The 15,936-nt window shown below is 34.9% G+C and overlaps 1 protein-coding gene across 1 annotated transcript in view; it reads right to left on the bottom strand.

Moving 5' to 3' along the window:
* Positions 1 to 15,936, bottom strand: part of EML4 (EMAP like 4) — a 209,929-nt gene that overhangs the window by 61,264 nt on the left and 132,729 nt on the right. Inside the window, exons 3-6 of the mRNA XM_077134081.1 lie at positions 7,802 to 7,931; positions 4,458 to 4,631; positions 2,452 to 2,580; positions 1,814 to 1,839 (exon numbers count right to left, since the gene is read on the bottom strand). Of these exons, the coding sequence (XP_076990196.1) occupies positions 1,814 to 1,839; positions 2,452 to 2,580; positions 4,458 to 4,631; positions 7,802 to 7,931 (459 nt within the window). The remainder of the gene's footprint in view (positions 1 to 1,813; positions 1,840 to 2,451; positions 2,581 to 4,457; positions 4,632 to 7,801; positions 7,932 to 15,936) is intronic.

Genomic DNA, 15,936 nt, shown 5'->3' with positions numbered 1-15,936 from the left:
CTTATTACAACTTCAATAAGGTCAGAACCACAGAGCCAACTGAAACACAAGAGGTCTCCTTGTAGGCACATGATTAGAGTGTATTAGGAAATTGTTTATTAAAGTGGCAAAGGAATAGACTAAAATTCCCAAAATAAGGCTTAATCCAAGTAGCATTTGATGTTATTAAATTATTTTTCTATATCCTTTTCCTTTTCTTACCTTTTGTTCCCACCCCTCTTCCTAGACATTGAATAAAAACCCTGTTTAGTGATGCTTCTGTAACCAACACTTTCCCCCTTTCACATACATCTTACCTGTTTACCTAAATGGCTTCAAAAATTGTGTCACCATCACAAATCACTTACTACACCAATCTTAAATTCCTTTTTCCTTCCAAAGAATATTATCATAGCATGAGAAAGAGGCAGGCAGCTCTTTCTCATTTACCTACGAAGATTTTATAAAATTTTAGCTCTAATGAGTTTTTTATAGTTACAGGATTTTCTATTTTTAACGTGCTTTCATATAAACTACATACTTCAGCAGCCATGTGCAGTAAGCTTTTATTATTTTTAGATTAGAAAACTACTTAGAGACTCTGCCACTTGGTTTGGGTCATAAGGCTGTTATGCAGAAGAGCCAAGAACCAAATCCTAAATACAGCAACCATTCATTCACTACTCTTTCCACTATATATTACTGCTTCCATTTAAAAATTTTATAAGAATTATGTTCCTAAATAAAATTTCATTTTTTAAAAGTATTTCAACCATGACTTAATCTATACACTTACTATAAAGGAGGAAGAAAGTAAGGCTAGCTAAAAGCGAATGCCAACAAAATTCAACCTCATTTTGAATTTCCGCACAAAAACAATCTAAAGAAGATTATAAATACGCATTCCTCTTCCTATTAGAATCAAAGAAAGTAAATATCTATAGAAATCAACTTAAAATCACTAATAGATATTTTAGCCACATTGTAACTGGTTAATATACAGCCCAGAAAATAAAGATAACCACGACACACAGAATCGGCTGTGGAAAACATGCTACTATGCTTTCTATAGTACATGCTTTTGTTTAGAACAGAATGCTTCACTAAAATGTGCAGGCAATCTAAGGAGAATGTAAAACTGTTATAAACCTTACCTACTTTTCAATTAAATTAAATACACATTTATAGAAAATCTGCTCTCCTTTTTTGGTCAGAACAAACCAACAACAAGTAGCCAGAAATCACAATTAACATAAAAGAAAAATTTAAGAGGAAATAAATTGCTAGATTCATGATTATTTGCAATGAAGTTGGCAAGACAGAAAACTGAGTTAAAATTTATCAATCTTTTAAATGGTTTTTCTAAGCACAACTTTTATTTTAAAGGGAAAAGTTCCCTTACTATTCTATACTTTTTTGTAATGTGATTTTTTCTACTATTAATCTTGATCTTCAGATCTCAATAAGATTGATTAGTTTTTAAAGTAGTTGAAATCACAAGACATTTTCTTCATAAGTCAAGCAGTATATAAATAATGAAAAGCCAAAGAAGAGCTCCAAGGGGAAATAGGCAACCAACTGCATAGTTTATTCTTCCCTTCACTATTTTTATAATGTGTTGACATTCTTGCTGATTGAGACAAAAATGCCATATCTTACCAAAAAAATTCGGCATTTTCTTAAATAACTATAGCAACAAAGTTCTCCTTGATTACTAAGAGCTTTTTAATAAAGTATACTGAATGAAAATAAATCAACAATATGATCAATCATTAGCAAAAATTAAATTAATACAGAAAGACAAGTATATATTTAAAAAGGATTTTTAATTTACCTTGGTTGATGATGACATCTTTATGCCTAAAAAAACGAATTCAAAGAAAATATTTATTTTATAATCTTATTTGGCTTATCATCAGAATCACCTGAAGAAACTGTAAAAGTTCAATGCCTAGGTCACACTCTATAGACACTTGTCTAGACTTCTAGACAAATCTCTAGAAGTGAAATCCAGACATCAGTATTTAAAAAGTATCTCACTAGTCTCAACTACCAATACACTATTTTATAAAATAGTGAATATTCTATAAGAGCACTTAAACAGTGAAAATGTAGGGAAAAACTTATCAAAATTCTCAAATCTCATAGGATTATCAAAATGTATTATTGAGTGGGGGAACATCAACAGGAAGATAAAGCTTTTCCTAGGAGAAATAAAAGAATAAATACAGAAAAAAGATACAAATTATAATATAGTTATTTCTTTTTTTAAGATACAAGACAGATAAACCACTGAATTGTATACTGTAAATTGATGATTTTTATAGTAGGTGAATTGTATCTCAATAAAGCTATTATTCCTTTAAAGAAAAAAAGAAAGATCTAGAAAGCCGGATATATAATTGTACATGCAAATGTGATAAGTCACAGAATTACTAATTTTCAGATAACTGAGAAAATGTAAATACTCACTTGTCTGCATTTTTAATAATCTTTGATATTAATTTTGATGTTGACGCTGCCCTCAATAATTTATTACGACTATCATCTGAATTTTCCCATGAATTATGTGACTTTTCAGCTGTTGTTGGTCGCTTTATGCTAGAAGAAACATATTAACTTTTTAGAGAAAAATTCTATGAGTAGCAATGACATGTAACTGACAGTTTAAATATAACACAAAAGCAGCAATTTACATTTCCTTAAAAGCTAATCCAGAAAAGAGAAGAAAGGATTAGTTGAAAGCTTCTGCCTGAATGAGTGAAGGAGTTAAACAAGGCAATTATCAAGTTTGTTTTAAAATTTTCACTACTATTCAGAAGAGTATCTAGAACAATTATTTGATTTTAAAAATCGTATTTCTTATTGTTAGTAGAAAAAAAACCCATTAGCTTAAATCTCTGGGTAATAATAGTCTCATAATTTGTAGTTATAAAAACTGATATTTTTTAATAGCCACTGACTTACTAGGCTGCCACCTTCATCTCTGTCTTCATATAATCAAATTATATATAGTGGAAACAGCAATTTCTAAATAAATTGTGGGGATAAAAAAATTCTTGTCTATACCTTTAGAGATAATTTTACACATGATCAGAAATAAACACAATTTAACATAAGACTGTGATATTATCAATACTGAATCCCCATATTTATAACTGCAAATATTTATCTACAAATGGGTTTTGGCTGCATTGTTAACTACCCTACAACTCATCCAGTCTTCAATTTTTCTTGCAATAGTATATCCAAAGAGCAATTTAGAATGGCAAGCACATTTCCAGAAGACCTCAAGAAGCTGAAAAAAAAAAGATTCTGGGACAAAGAAGCTATCAAGTCAAATCAGAAACTTTAGATTAATGATAAAAGTCCATTTTTTTATCCCCCACACAATTCAAAGTTGCATAAAAGTAATAAGCAATAATCAAGAAAAACTCCATGAAACCAGCCAGAAGAATTTTAAACCAATAGATAGCATAAGAATTTGTGTGAGACAACAGAAAGGCATTTGTAAATGTTAAACATGCGTCAATCAAGTAAATGGTGTTTGCTTTTCGAAATTTCCATTAAGACTTGAAGCAAAATATTAAAGCAATTTAATAAAAATGTAAATTTTCTAGGAATGTTTTTCATTTATTATACTAAAAACTTAGTAAGTTCGGGGAATAGTTTAATATTTTCTAAGATGTCCAAGCAGAAGTATGATGCTAAAATATATATATTACCTATATCATAAAGCTGGAATAAGCATTTCTAAAACAATCAGATTTCAAAAAATTGGTCTATTTGATTACGAGGCAGTTGTCAGCACTGAACTCCCAGCAGGCAGGTTTAGATCCCCAATTTATGCCCACATACAATGTTAGAATGTTTCTTCCTTCTCCCCCTCTCACACTTAAAAATATTAATTATTACAGACACAGAGAGAAGCCCTCAAGCAAGCCTTCAGCATAGAACAGACCAGGTGGAATGGATTCATTTCTTTACTCAAGCAAGAACTCATCCTCCCAAAACCCAAAACTGAAACTTAGATGCAGTCACAATGAAGAGCCATTTGTTGAGAAGGAAGGGCCCTTGCAAACTGAAGGTTGTAATGATGCCAAGATATGGTGAGGATTATTACATAGGCAATTTTCTATCCATGGCTATAAATTTACACACAGTTGTATAGAAATTTTTAAAGTATTCTGTAATTTTATTACAAAAATATTCCATTCTGATTTTAAAGTAGGTTATTTTTTGCCTTTCATCAGATTAAGGTTATAATTTAGAACTTTTCTTTTTAGTTTTAACTAAGAAATGTTGACAATGAATTTTCATTTCCCAATGTGCTAAAACGTATTTTATAATAACAAAGAAGGAAACAAGCCACTAGGATTTTCTCTTAGAATCCATGGATAGCCAACTTCTTCCCAGGTCACAGAATTTAGGTATCATTACAACCATTCCCTAGCTCTGTACTCAGGGACTAATAAAACCTTTTGGTGGGAGTAGAATTCTTGCTTTCTTGAGTTTGTCTGTGTATTTGGAGAGGTTGTGAAGAGGGCTGGGGAGAAGGTGATGCTCGAATTTGTGGACTTTGATCATTAGAATGAGATTCCTCTTTTTTTTCTCTCTGTCCTTGTGGTTTTTCTTTCTTTTTTTCTGTACCGCTGTAAAATAAAGTATAACATGGAACAATACATATTTAAACAAATTAAAATACATCACACAATGGAAAAACTACTATATATCAAAACCCTAAATTATACCGCTAATACAATTTACACTGCTTTTATTCAATAATGAAAATATTTCATTGTAAATTCTGGAAACTATTAAAATCTTCAGTGAAAAAGTTATAAGAACTCTAAAGGAACTATATCCTATGAAATTGCTCCTCCAGACAGAAATGAACTCTATCTAGACAAAAATGACCTACAATGCATTTTGCCATCTTGGCAGATCTGGGAGACGACAGGAGCCCTCTTAACTGTCCTCAACTTACCCAAATCAGAGGATCAGTGACACTTTGCATTTATCTCTGTAAAGCATACCGATTGATGGCCAAGCCACACCAAATGCTAATGGCTCAGAACCAAGTGATTCTCTAATTCCTCTGTTTCTCCTGAATGCTTCTCTCCCACAGCTGAGTTTGAAACTTACCAAGAATAAATTATGTGTTACTGAACCTGTTTGTAGTTGTACTTATTTAATTATATAAGTTAATTAAGCAAAAAGAAAACTGACAAAATACATATAGAAAAGATACTTTGTAATTCCTATGAAAACTAAGTTGAATATGCTGGAAAGATTCTAAAAATGAGATGCTAAAAAAACTGCTGTCAAATTCTGTGTGCAAGAGACAATTATAAAAGGTTGAGGGAAAAAAAACACAGAAAAAGAGGTGGGTGCTAATTCATTATCTAAATTAAAAGTTTTAATTTCTTATTCGAATTTAAAAATGAAACAAAAAATGGTAACAAATGATTTATGGCCATAATTTAAGCAAAATACTCAAAAGAGTTTAGTCATAGATTTATACCTAGAAAGAAAGGAGGGGTATGTGTGTGTGTGGGGGGGGGGGGGGGATTGGCATTTTCATTTAAAAAAAAAAGACAAATGAATATACTTTAAGTTAAAATAAAATATTTAAGTTTTTTTTGCATGGGCAGGCACCAGGAATCGAACCTGGGTCTCTGGCAGGGCAGGCGAGAACTCTGCTGGCTGAGCCATGGTGGCCCACCCTATTTAAGATTTTTATATATCAATTTTTATGTTTCTGCACTTTGACGAACAAACCAATGGCCACTCCCAATTGCACTGGATAACAGTGCTTCTACTGCACAAACACTATGATAAAATTACAAAGCACAAAGCAGATGGAATCAAAACTTGAATTCCAGTGATGAAAAGGCACAAAAACTATCAACTCTCTATACTTCTTAATTCAAAGCACATTTTGTAATTAAGACTACAAGACACATAATCTATACGGAAATATGTTCAGCAACATTTTAAACAAATATACATGGCATATTCACAATAAAAAAATGTTTAAAAATATACATGTCATGTACAATTTAACTATTTCATTTTAACAGTTTAAAATGTCAGTTTAAAATACCATTTTGACAGCGATATTTCTTAGTCAGATTCATCAGTAAACTTAGTCAGAGGCATCAGTAAACTAATGCCGGTGACTGAATAACTCCTCAGTGTGGATTTAAATGCTTAACCAAACAGTTGGTTGTAGGAACAATGAAGAAATAAGATCAGAATTTAATCTTTGATCTTTTATAGTCAGATGCCTTCTGACTTCAGATTGGCCCTTGACTATTTACTTCATGTTCAATTTTATTTAAAGTATGTGTTTAAGATTTTAGAAATGCAATTCTACCTTTAAAATATCAGATTTAATTGTATTAAATTCAAACCCACCAACCAACCTACCAACTCTGTTATTTTATTAACAAGAAAGAAAGAATGTCTTCAAACTATCCTGAACGCATGGGCCACACGTTTTACGTGGGCCCAGTACAACCTAGAAGAGATTTTCCTCCTGGGTAATTTAAATCATAAAACCGACTTCCTGCATCATAAGGTAGCAAACTGAACTGGCTTTAGATAGTTTAGTCCCTGTGGTGCATAATACCGATCAGTGGACAGAACCAAAGCTATGTAAGAAAATGGGCTCAATCTGAACTGTTACTGGAAACAACCTGGAAGTTTATTAAAAATTATGTATAAATATTTCCACTATAAGTTCATTTTCTTATAATTTGTCTTTTTCTTCTGAAAGTAGAGAACACGTAATAAATTTTGGCATCATCGGGAGGAGAAAGTTTAGATTCTGTAATGACCATGACTTCAAAGATTAAATTCTGATCTTATTTCTTCATTGTTCCTACAACCAACTGTTTGGTTAAGCATTTAAATCCACACTGAGGAGTTATTCAGTCACCGGCATTAGTTTACTGAAGTAATTATTTTCCATCAGTACATTATTAAATATCATTCTATTAATTATGTTTTTTCCTTCATCATTCTTTGAAGAAATCAGTTATAATATTATGGTAGTTGATCTCCTATGGTCTCTCCAAACTCTATGTGGTATAGTTTGCTAAGTATTACACAAAAGGAGAAAAGAAAAAATTTGTGACCGATTCTACTGAAACAAGAGATTAAATTAATTGACTGATAAAAAGAATACTTGGAATCCAAATTTGTAAATTAATGAGACTTTTATATTGCAGTATTTCCACTGCCTTCTTGCCCACCATTTACTAAGACACACACGCATACCATAGTACTATACTATTCTGAATTAAACATTGCTTTTAAAGTCATGGGTAAGGAATAAAAGAATTATAATAGCACTTAAACTTCTATTAATGCAGATATATACCAAACAGTTCTATTTTCCCTTTAAAAATGCTGTATCAAATATATCCACCTGCTATGGAAAATTCACTTACATAATTTCATTAAGTAAAGTGATACTTAGTCTCATCAATAAATGCTTGCCACACAGAAACATTTAAAAATAAGCAAAAAAAAAACAAAAAATAAAAAATAAAAATAAGCAAAACAAGGAAATGAAATTGCTTTCAACCCTTACTCAGAACCAAAGCCTTCTCATATTGATTGATTCAATAAAGTTAAGAGGAAGATAAAGCAAATGAGTATAGGCTGATGCCTCTACATTCAGAGTTAAAGAATTCAAAGGAAACACTCACTTGGATTCCATATAGGTCAATTTCATATTTTTTCAAAAGTAGCCATTTATCACTTTCATACAATTTTGCAAAGTCAGCGTTATTCCCCCCTTACAAACAGGTACCTTTTGGCCGCAGATGAAAAGGTTTCTTTTCTTGCAATTGAGACAGAAATGGTGTGACCTGGTTTTCTGTTTCCACCACTGCCATTGGTTATACAGGACATGGAAATAGCTTCTCGAAGGCCTGGCTGGCCTAAAGATGGTTAAGAAAAAATTATGTATCAAATTTCAAAATATTCCTTGAAGATTAAGGTCATAAAAATTAAGAACATTAATGTTTAGAACTAGTAAGCCGAATGCCCCTCTGATATGTGGCATACAAATTATGGTCTCCAGATTTAATCCCATCAAATAGACGGGATTAGCAAGAGGCATGGAGAGTTATAAAACTGGAGCTAGACAGATTAAAATGTGGAACTGTATAACAGTGAATCTTGTGGTGGATGATGACAGTGGTTAACAGTACAAATACAAAAAGTTCTGTTACGAATTAGAACAAATGTACACAATATTAGAAGGAGTTAATAACAGAGTGGTAAATGAGGAAAAACTGTGCCTATTGCAAACTATGGACTATAGTTAACAGTAATATCTTAATACTCTTTCATCAACAGTAACAAATGTACCGATACTAGGGGTCAATAACGGAGGTGATAAAGGATATGGGACGTTTTGGGTTTTCTTTTTCCTATTTTTTTTTTTAATAAAACTAATGAAAATGTTCTAAATTGATGGTGGTGATACATGCACAATTGTGTGATAATACTGTGAGCCATGGATTGTAAACTTTGGATGAACTGTGTGCTGTATAAATATATCTGAACAAAATGTGTTAAAAGAAAACTGGAGCTAGACTCATTCTCTAGCTAAATGATATTTGCTGTCTACAAATATCAACTTTAAAGCACATGATTCAAAGTTGTGCTTCAAGTAAACCACAAATCTCTATGTCATGGATCTTTAGAAATACCAAGGTACTGATGAAACCATAAATTTCAAAATCTAGAAATCATAAATGTTAAATCCAAGTATTATTCCACAGAAAATATAAATAGATAAAGTAACCTCTGCTTTCTTAATTTATACAGTAGAAGATACGGATTAAATGTGCGGTGACTATGTTGTTATGGTCAGGGATAGGGCCACAAGATAAAATAGGCACATCTACTACTGGTCACATTTATTTAAAGATTTGTGAATAATTTTAAATTTCCAGCCTGTTTTTTCATATGCATGCATGCACAAAATCTAACTTTTACATTTGTTTCTTTGTTTCTCTTTATAAAAGCCTAGAGAGTAGTACAGAACCTCATCAACATGACAATGTAAGACATTCATTAGAAAAGACTCCACTTTCTTGGATCTCTGGAGTATGATAGAGACTGGAGGACGCCACAAATGCTGAATCGAAAAAAAGGAAGGAAAAACCCCACCAAAATCAGATTTGCAGCCTGGACCTGCCAGTCCAGAACCCTCCCCCTCACTCAATCTGTGTCACCTGGGAGTCACACAGCAGCAGCACAGCCCGGTTCCTCCTGTGCAGATACAGACAATAAGGTCACTCACAGTAAGTTAGAACCCCATTCATATCTAGGCACGGGGACCCAAGTCCCCAGAAACCCAGGGTGCAACACAAGCAGCTGAGGCATGAAACATACAAAAGTGTCCCCAGGGAAAAAACAGATCAGAGTGGAACTGTTAGTAAGAGTGCACTCTCTCAATCCAGTCCCTGTCTGTTGGACAGCCTAAATGCAAAACAGTCCTTTCTGAATTGACCCCATCTGGCTCTTGAGAGTGGGATAACTTTAATGGGGGAGAAATCAGAGGCAGAAAAGCCTCACGGGAAAAACAACCAAACCAAACCAAACAAAACAAAACAAAAAGGGGAAAACTGAACTGCTGTTAAACAGGACAAGGCCCAGAACTGAAAAATGTAATGAAAAGGAATCACTGTGTAAAGGAGAGAATTTAAACAAATCATAGTAGCTACAGAGAAAATTCTGCACAAAAACAAACAGATCAGGATTTCTGGAGATGGAACAGAGGAAAGGAAGCTTTCTCCTGAAGGTGAAACCACTGCAGGCAAAAAGGGTAATCTTAAACTGTTCCACATATCCAGGGAAAGAGTCATATCAGAAGAGCAAAAAAATATGAACTGGACCTACTCTATAGGTCCAGAATAAGTTGTACCAAGTGTTAAGAAGAGCCTAACACAAAGCCAATTCAACAAAACTCTGGGCAAGAGAGAGAAAATTACCTTCAGAGTTAACACATCAAAATAATCAGATGTTCAGACGTGAGCAAAAATTTACAAGCCATAATAAGAAACAGGAAGACATGGCTTAATCAAGTGGACAAATGACAACTTCAGAGGAGACGTAATACTTGGAATGACTAATCCAAGATGTTCAAACAAATCTCTTAAACCAATTCAAGGAGATAAAGAAAAATATGGATAGAAATAAACTGATGGTGGATACAGAGCTAAAAGATATTGAGACAACATGTGAGCATAAAGATGAATTCAAAAGTTAAAAAGAAGCATAACCAAAATTATGGGGATGAAAAGCATAATAAAGGAGAATAAAAAATACACTAGAGGCATATAATAGATGTGAATAGCCTGAAAAAAAATCAACAAACTACAAGACAGAATGATTGAAATCATACAGTCACAAGAACAGATAGAGTAAAGAATAGAAAAAAAATAAGCAATGCCTCGGGACGTGAATGACAGCACGGAGTGTACAAACATACAAATCACAAGTGTCCCAGAAGCAGAAGAGAAGGGAAAGGGGGCAGAAAGAATATTTAAGGAAATAATGGCTGAAAATTTCCCAACTCTTATGAAAGACATAAATATACATTGTCTAAGAAGGAAATATACTGCAAACAGAATAAACCCTAAAAGATCTATTCCAAGACACATATTAATTAGAATGTCAAATGCCAAAGATAAAGATAGAATTCTAAAAGCAGCAAGAGAAAAGTTACATACAAGACATCCTCGATAAGACTAAGCACTGATTCTTTATCAGAAACCATGGAGGTGAGAAGGCAGCAGAGCTATGATATATTTAAGGTACTGAAAGAAAAAAAAAAAAAACTGCCAGCCAAAAATTCATTATCTGGCAAAACTGTCCTTCAAAAATGAGGAAGAGTTTAAAATATTCACAAGCAGAAACGGAGAGAGTTTGCGAACAAGAGACCTGCCCTATGAGAACTACTAAACAGAGTTCTTTGGATTGAAAGGAAAAAACAGGACAGTGGCTTAGAGTAATGTGAAGACACAAAGATCTGAAGTAAAGGTAACTAAAAGGGTAAATGCAAAACCCAATAGTACTGTGCTGGTGTGGAACTGTTATGTGCCCCAGAAAAGCCTTGTTCTTCTAATCCTGATTCAACACTGTACGGTGGGACCTTTTGATTAGGTTGTTTCCATGGAGATGTGACACACTCAACTGTGTGTGTGACCTTTTGATTAGATGGAGGGAGATGTGACTCTGGACATTCAAAGTGGGTCTTGATTAGTTTACTGGAATCCTTAAAGAGCTAACCCAGGGAAACATATATGAGAAAACTTAGATACAGACGTTTAGAAATGCAGATGCCACAGAAGATGCCACAAGCTGAGAGTGCTGACAGAAGCTAGACAGGAACCTGAGTCCAGCAGACGTGTCTTTCCATGAGATGCTAAGCTGAGAGATGAGTTTTGCCCCAGAGCAGCTAAGTCAGAACCCACAGATGCCTCAAGAGAAAGCCACTGGAATCAGCAGCTACAGGCAACAGAACTCGTAACAAGGACGAGCAGATGCTGGCCACGTGCCTTCCCATGTGACAGAGGAAACCTGGATGCCATTCACCCTTTCTGTGGAGTCAAGGGATCTTTATCTGGATGGTTTAGTTTGGACATTTTTAAGGGCTGAGAATTATAAACTTGAACTTAATAAGCCCTCTTTATAAAAGCCAATCCATTTCTAGTGTACTGCATTCTGGCAGCTTTAGCAAACTAAAATAACTACTGTATCCTTAATATGTAACTCTACTTTTAATACCTTTAAGAGTCAGAAAAGAATTGAACAGGAAAAAGTAAATTTCCTGATACCGGGCATGCAAAAATATAAAGCGATAATGTGGGACAAAAACACAATAAAGAGGAGAAACAGGAGTTGAGTGGTATCTTTTCAAATTAGTAGGTTATAGACATATGTTGTATAACACAAACCCCACAGTAACCAAAAAGAAAGTATTTTAAAGATAAAAAGAAATCACTTGCCTGCCATGCTGGAGACCCGGGTTCGATTCCCGGTGTCTGCCCATGCAAAAAAAAAACAAAAAACAAAACAAAATGAAAAAGGGATCAGTCAGATGCATCACAAAAGACAAGGAGACTGCAATAAAAGAAAAGAGAAACAAAAATGGAATGACATATAAAAACCAAAAGACACAAGAGCTGAAGTAAGTACTGCCTTTAAAGTAATAATAATGAATCAAGGATTAAACTCCCTACTCAAAAGACACAGATTGGCAGAATGGACAAGAATGCATAATTCAATGATATGTTTACAAGAGACTCACCTTAGACCTAAAGATTTCTAAGATTAAAAATGATAAGATGGAAAAAGTCATTCCATGCAAATAATAACCAAAAAAGAGCTGGGGTAGCTATACTAATATTAGTCAAAATACACTTTAAGTCTATTCATATGCAAAAGAATGAAGGAGGATTCTTATCTCATACCACATACAAAAATTAACTCAAAATGGATGCGAGACCTAAATTTAAGAACCAGAGTATAAGACTCCTAGAAGAAAATGTAGGGAAGCTTCTTCAGGATCTTGTGTTAGGCAATGGTTTCTTAGACTTAATACCCAAACCATAAGCAAGAAAAGAAAAAAACATAAATGAGACCTCATCAAAATTAAAAACTTTTGGACATCAGAGGATTTTATCACAAAAGTGAAAAGACAACCTACTCAATGGGACAAAATATTTGGAAACCACATAAAGAAATCCTACAACTAACAATAAAAAGACAAAAACCCAATTTAAAAATGGGCAAAAAATATGAATAAACATTTTTTCAAAGAGGAAATACAAATGGCTAAAAAGCACATGAAAGACTCATTTTCACTAGTTATTAGGGAAACACAAATCAAAACCACAATGAGGTATCATTTCACTCCTATCAGAATGGCCACTATTAAGTAAACAGAAAACTACAAGTGTTAGAATATGGAGAAATAGGGACACTCATTCACTGCTGGTGGGAATGTAAAATGGTACAGCCACTGTGGAAGACGGTTTGGTGGTTCCTGAGAAAGCTAAGTTTAGAGGTACCCTATGATCCAGAAATCCCACTAGTGGGTATATATCCCAAAGAACTGAAAGCAAGGACATGAACAGACATTTGCACACCAATGTTCATAGCAGCATTATTCACAATTGACAAAAATGGAAACAACCCAAGTGTGCATCAACCAATGAATGGATAAACAAAATGTGGTATATATATATACGATGGAATATTATCCAGCAGTAAGACAAAATGATGTCCTAAAACACATGACAACATGGATGAACCTTTAGGACCTTTAATGCTGGGTGAAATTAGCCAGTCACAAAAGAACAGATGACACAGGATTTCATTATTATGATTCTGGTAGAGGTAATCTCAAAAGTTACACTATAGAATATAGGAGACCTAGAAGTAGACAAAAGTTAAAGATGGAGGAAAGGCTACCCAAAGAGGGAGAATCTAAACACATGGGAACGGATAGAAGTGATGATAACTAACTAGCAGGTTTATAAGTAACATTGCCATATTGAAGGTGAATATGACTGAAAAGGGATATATAGGCTCATGTATGCCAATGATTATAAATAAGTTCTCACTTGAACTATTTCAGTGGTTCAATAGTGGATAAAGAGTCAATAGTAGAGGGATATGGGGGAAACTAAAAATGCACTCTATGGCCAATAGTTAACGGAAAACATCAACAGTACTACAGCATTACCAGGGGCAACTAACTGGGCTGAGGGAGGGACAAGTGATAAAGGGTGGTTTTGATTTGATAGTTGGTGACATTGGATTTGCCGGTTCTTTGTCATTATGGACCAATGAAAACTGTCTAAAATTGAGGATGCTGCTGATTGTACAACCTAGTGAGCATACTGTAAGACATGGTTTATTTTGGACATTATTCATGATGCCCAATAGATGGAGGAAGCAAAAGGATACAATGACTGAGAAGTACAATGGTGAACGGCGATATATTTATACGATGGAATCTGGTATGGCTACAAAAAGGAGGAATACTGGGGGGCACACGATGAACTGAATAAACCTTGGGGATAATGGACTGTGCAGAATGGGCCAGAAACAAAAGTACAAATACGCTAAAGTCTCTCAGGAAGTACTTATAAAAAAAATGGAAGCCTGGATTAGTGTGGGCCCTTACAGCAGCCACATTGGGTCTGAAGTTGGGCATGTATTTCTGGATTCTGAGACACTGAGCTACATGTGTATCAGCTGGTATTTCCCTGGAACTCTGAGTAGCTCTGTAACACCTGGGCCCCAGAAATGGAGTGCTGCAGACCTGAAGTTATCATAGCTTTATGTTTTTCAAAATAATGTTATTCAATATAATAACAATGAAGTAATTGAAAAGAGATCCGGCCTCAATTAGAGTTCAAAATGAAGCCAGCCTGGCTGGGTCTATGGTAAATTAGAATGCAGGGCAAAAGGTGATAGTGTATGTACTCAGATCTTCAACTGCTGTATGAGATCAAAGGCAGAGAGATTTATTCTGTCTAGAACCTAAATTTTCTGTAACACATCATCCGAAATGAGCCTCTCTGGAAAGCTCATTTAGACAGCCCAGACTCCCAGAATCCAGAACAGGAATGAGGCCTTGTAATTCTCTATGGCTTGGTGTAGTGCCAGGATACATCTCAGACTATCGTGGGCTGATAATTAAAAAGTATTGGTAGAGGATCTAAAGCGGAAAAAACATACATATATGGAACTATTAAATCCTCCCATCTGGGAAACCCCAGGTACCCTCCCAACCGTTGGGGACTCCCCCAAACACAGGCCAAGCCCTTGATTTTGAGGCTTGCCCATATGAAACTTATTTTTCTAGGGGAGAAGCAAAGACTACCCATAACACGGCTCAAGAGTTGCTTCCAGGAAGCCTCTTTGTTCCTCAGATGTAGCCTCTCTCTCTCTCTAAGCTCAATTCTGCAAGGAAAATCATTGCTCTCTCCCCCCATGTGGTACATGCCATTCAGGGGTGAAAATCTCCCTGACAACATAGGGCATGACTCCCAGGGATGAATCTGGCCCTGGCATCGTAGGATCAACAATGCCTTTCTGACCAAAAAGGAGAAAAGAAGTGTAATAAAAAAAAAGGCATCAGTGGCCAAGAGAGAACAAATGGAGTCAAGAGGCTATTCTGGAGGCTGCTCTTATGCAAGCTTCAGTTAGATAGGGCCAATTGCCATTGTTTGCTAAACCCCTGTCAACATCACTCCTGTTGACTTTTGAGAACACCCAGGGCTTGAACTGAGACTCTATAAAGGTTTCATGCATTAGGTTTGTCTTCCTGGAACATACAATTCCTAGGTCAGTAAGTCCTGAGACTCTGAAGGACCAGCCTCTCCAGAAGGAGAGAGGCTACATCCCCCTGTTCTTTAGTGTGGACACCCGTTCTAAATATGAGGGGGTCGGTGCGGGTATTGCCCAGATCCCTGTGGATTGAGAGAGGGATCGAAAGAACAGGAGGAGGTATAACGAATGGTGTGGGTGGGATTTGGCAGGTGAGTGTGGCTGCCAAATCACATACTGGTATTCCTTCTCCCCTATGGTGTTTTGGAGTGGCTAGAGGGAGAGATCTGAGATGGTGGAATGCTGGCACAAGACAAACTCTGAGATGCATTCTGTACTACTTGTGGGGGTGTCATTTGAAAAGTATTGCTTTTTTCTTTCTTTGTTTTGAATATATGTCATATTATATAATTTAAAAAAATTTAAAAAGCACTATTGTGGGGGAAAAAATTAAAAACAGATGGACTAAAGCTTTGCAGACATCTTCCAATACTATTCAAACTACCTTATCCTGTAAGAGGTGCTGTGAAATTTATAGTTACAGCCTGCCTCATCATACTCTCCACCTTCTCCTTTGTAGAGGTTTAT

This window comes from Tamandua tetradactyla, chromosome 17 (genome assembly GCF_023851605.1).
Source record: "Tamandua tetradactyla isolate mTamTet1 chromosome 17, mTamTet1.pri, whole genome shotgun sequence".
In the NCBI taxonomy this organism is placed as follows: Eukaryota; Metazoa; Chordata; class Mammalia; order Pilosa; family Myrmecophagidae; genus Tamandua; species Tamandua tetradactyla.
Note: the sequence above shows the minus strand (reverse complement) of the source record. Positions and strands in the feature narration are given on the sequence as shown.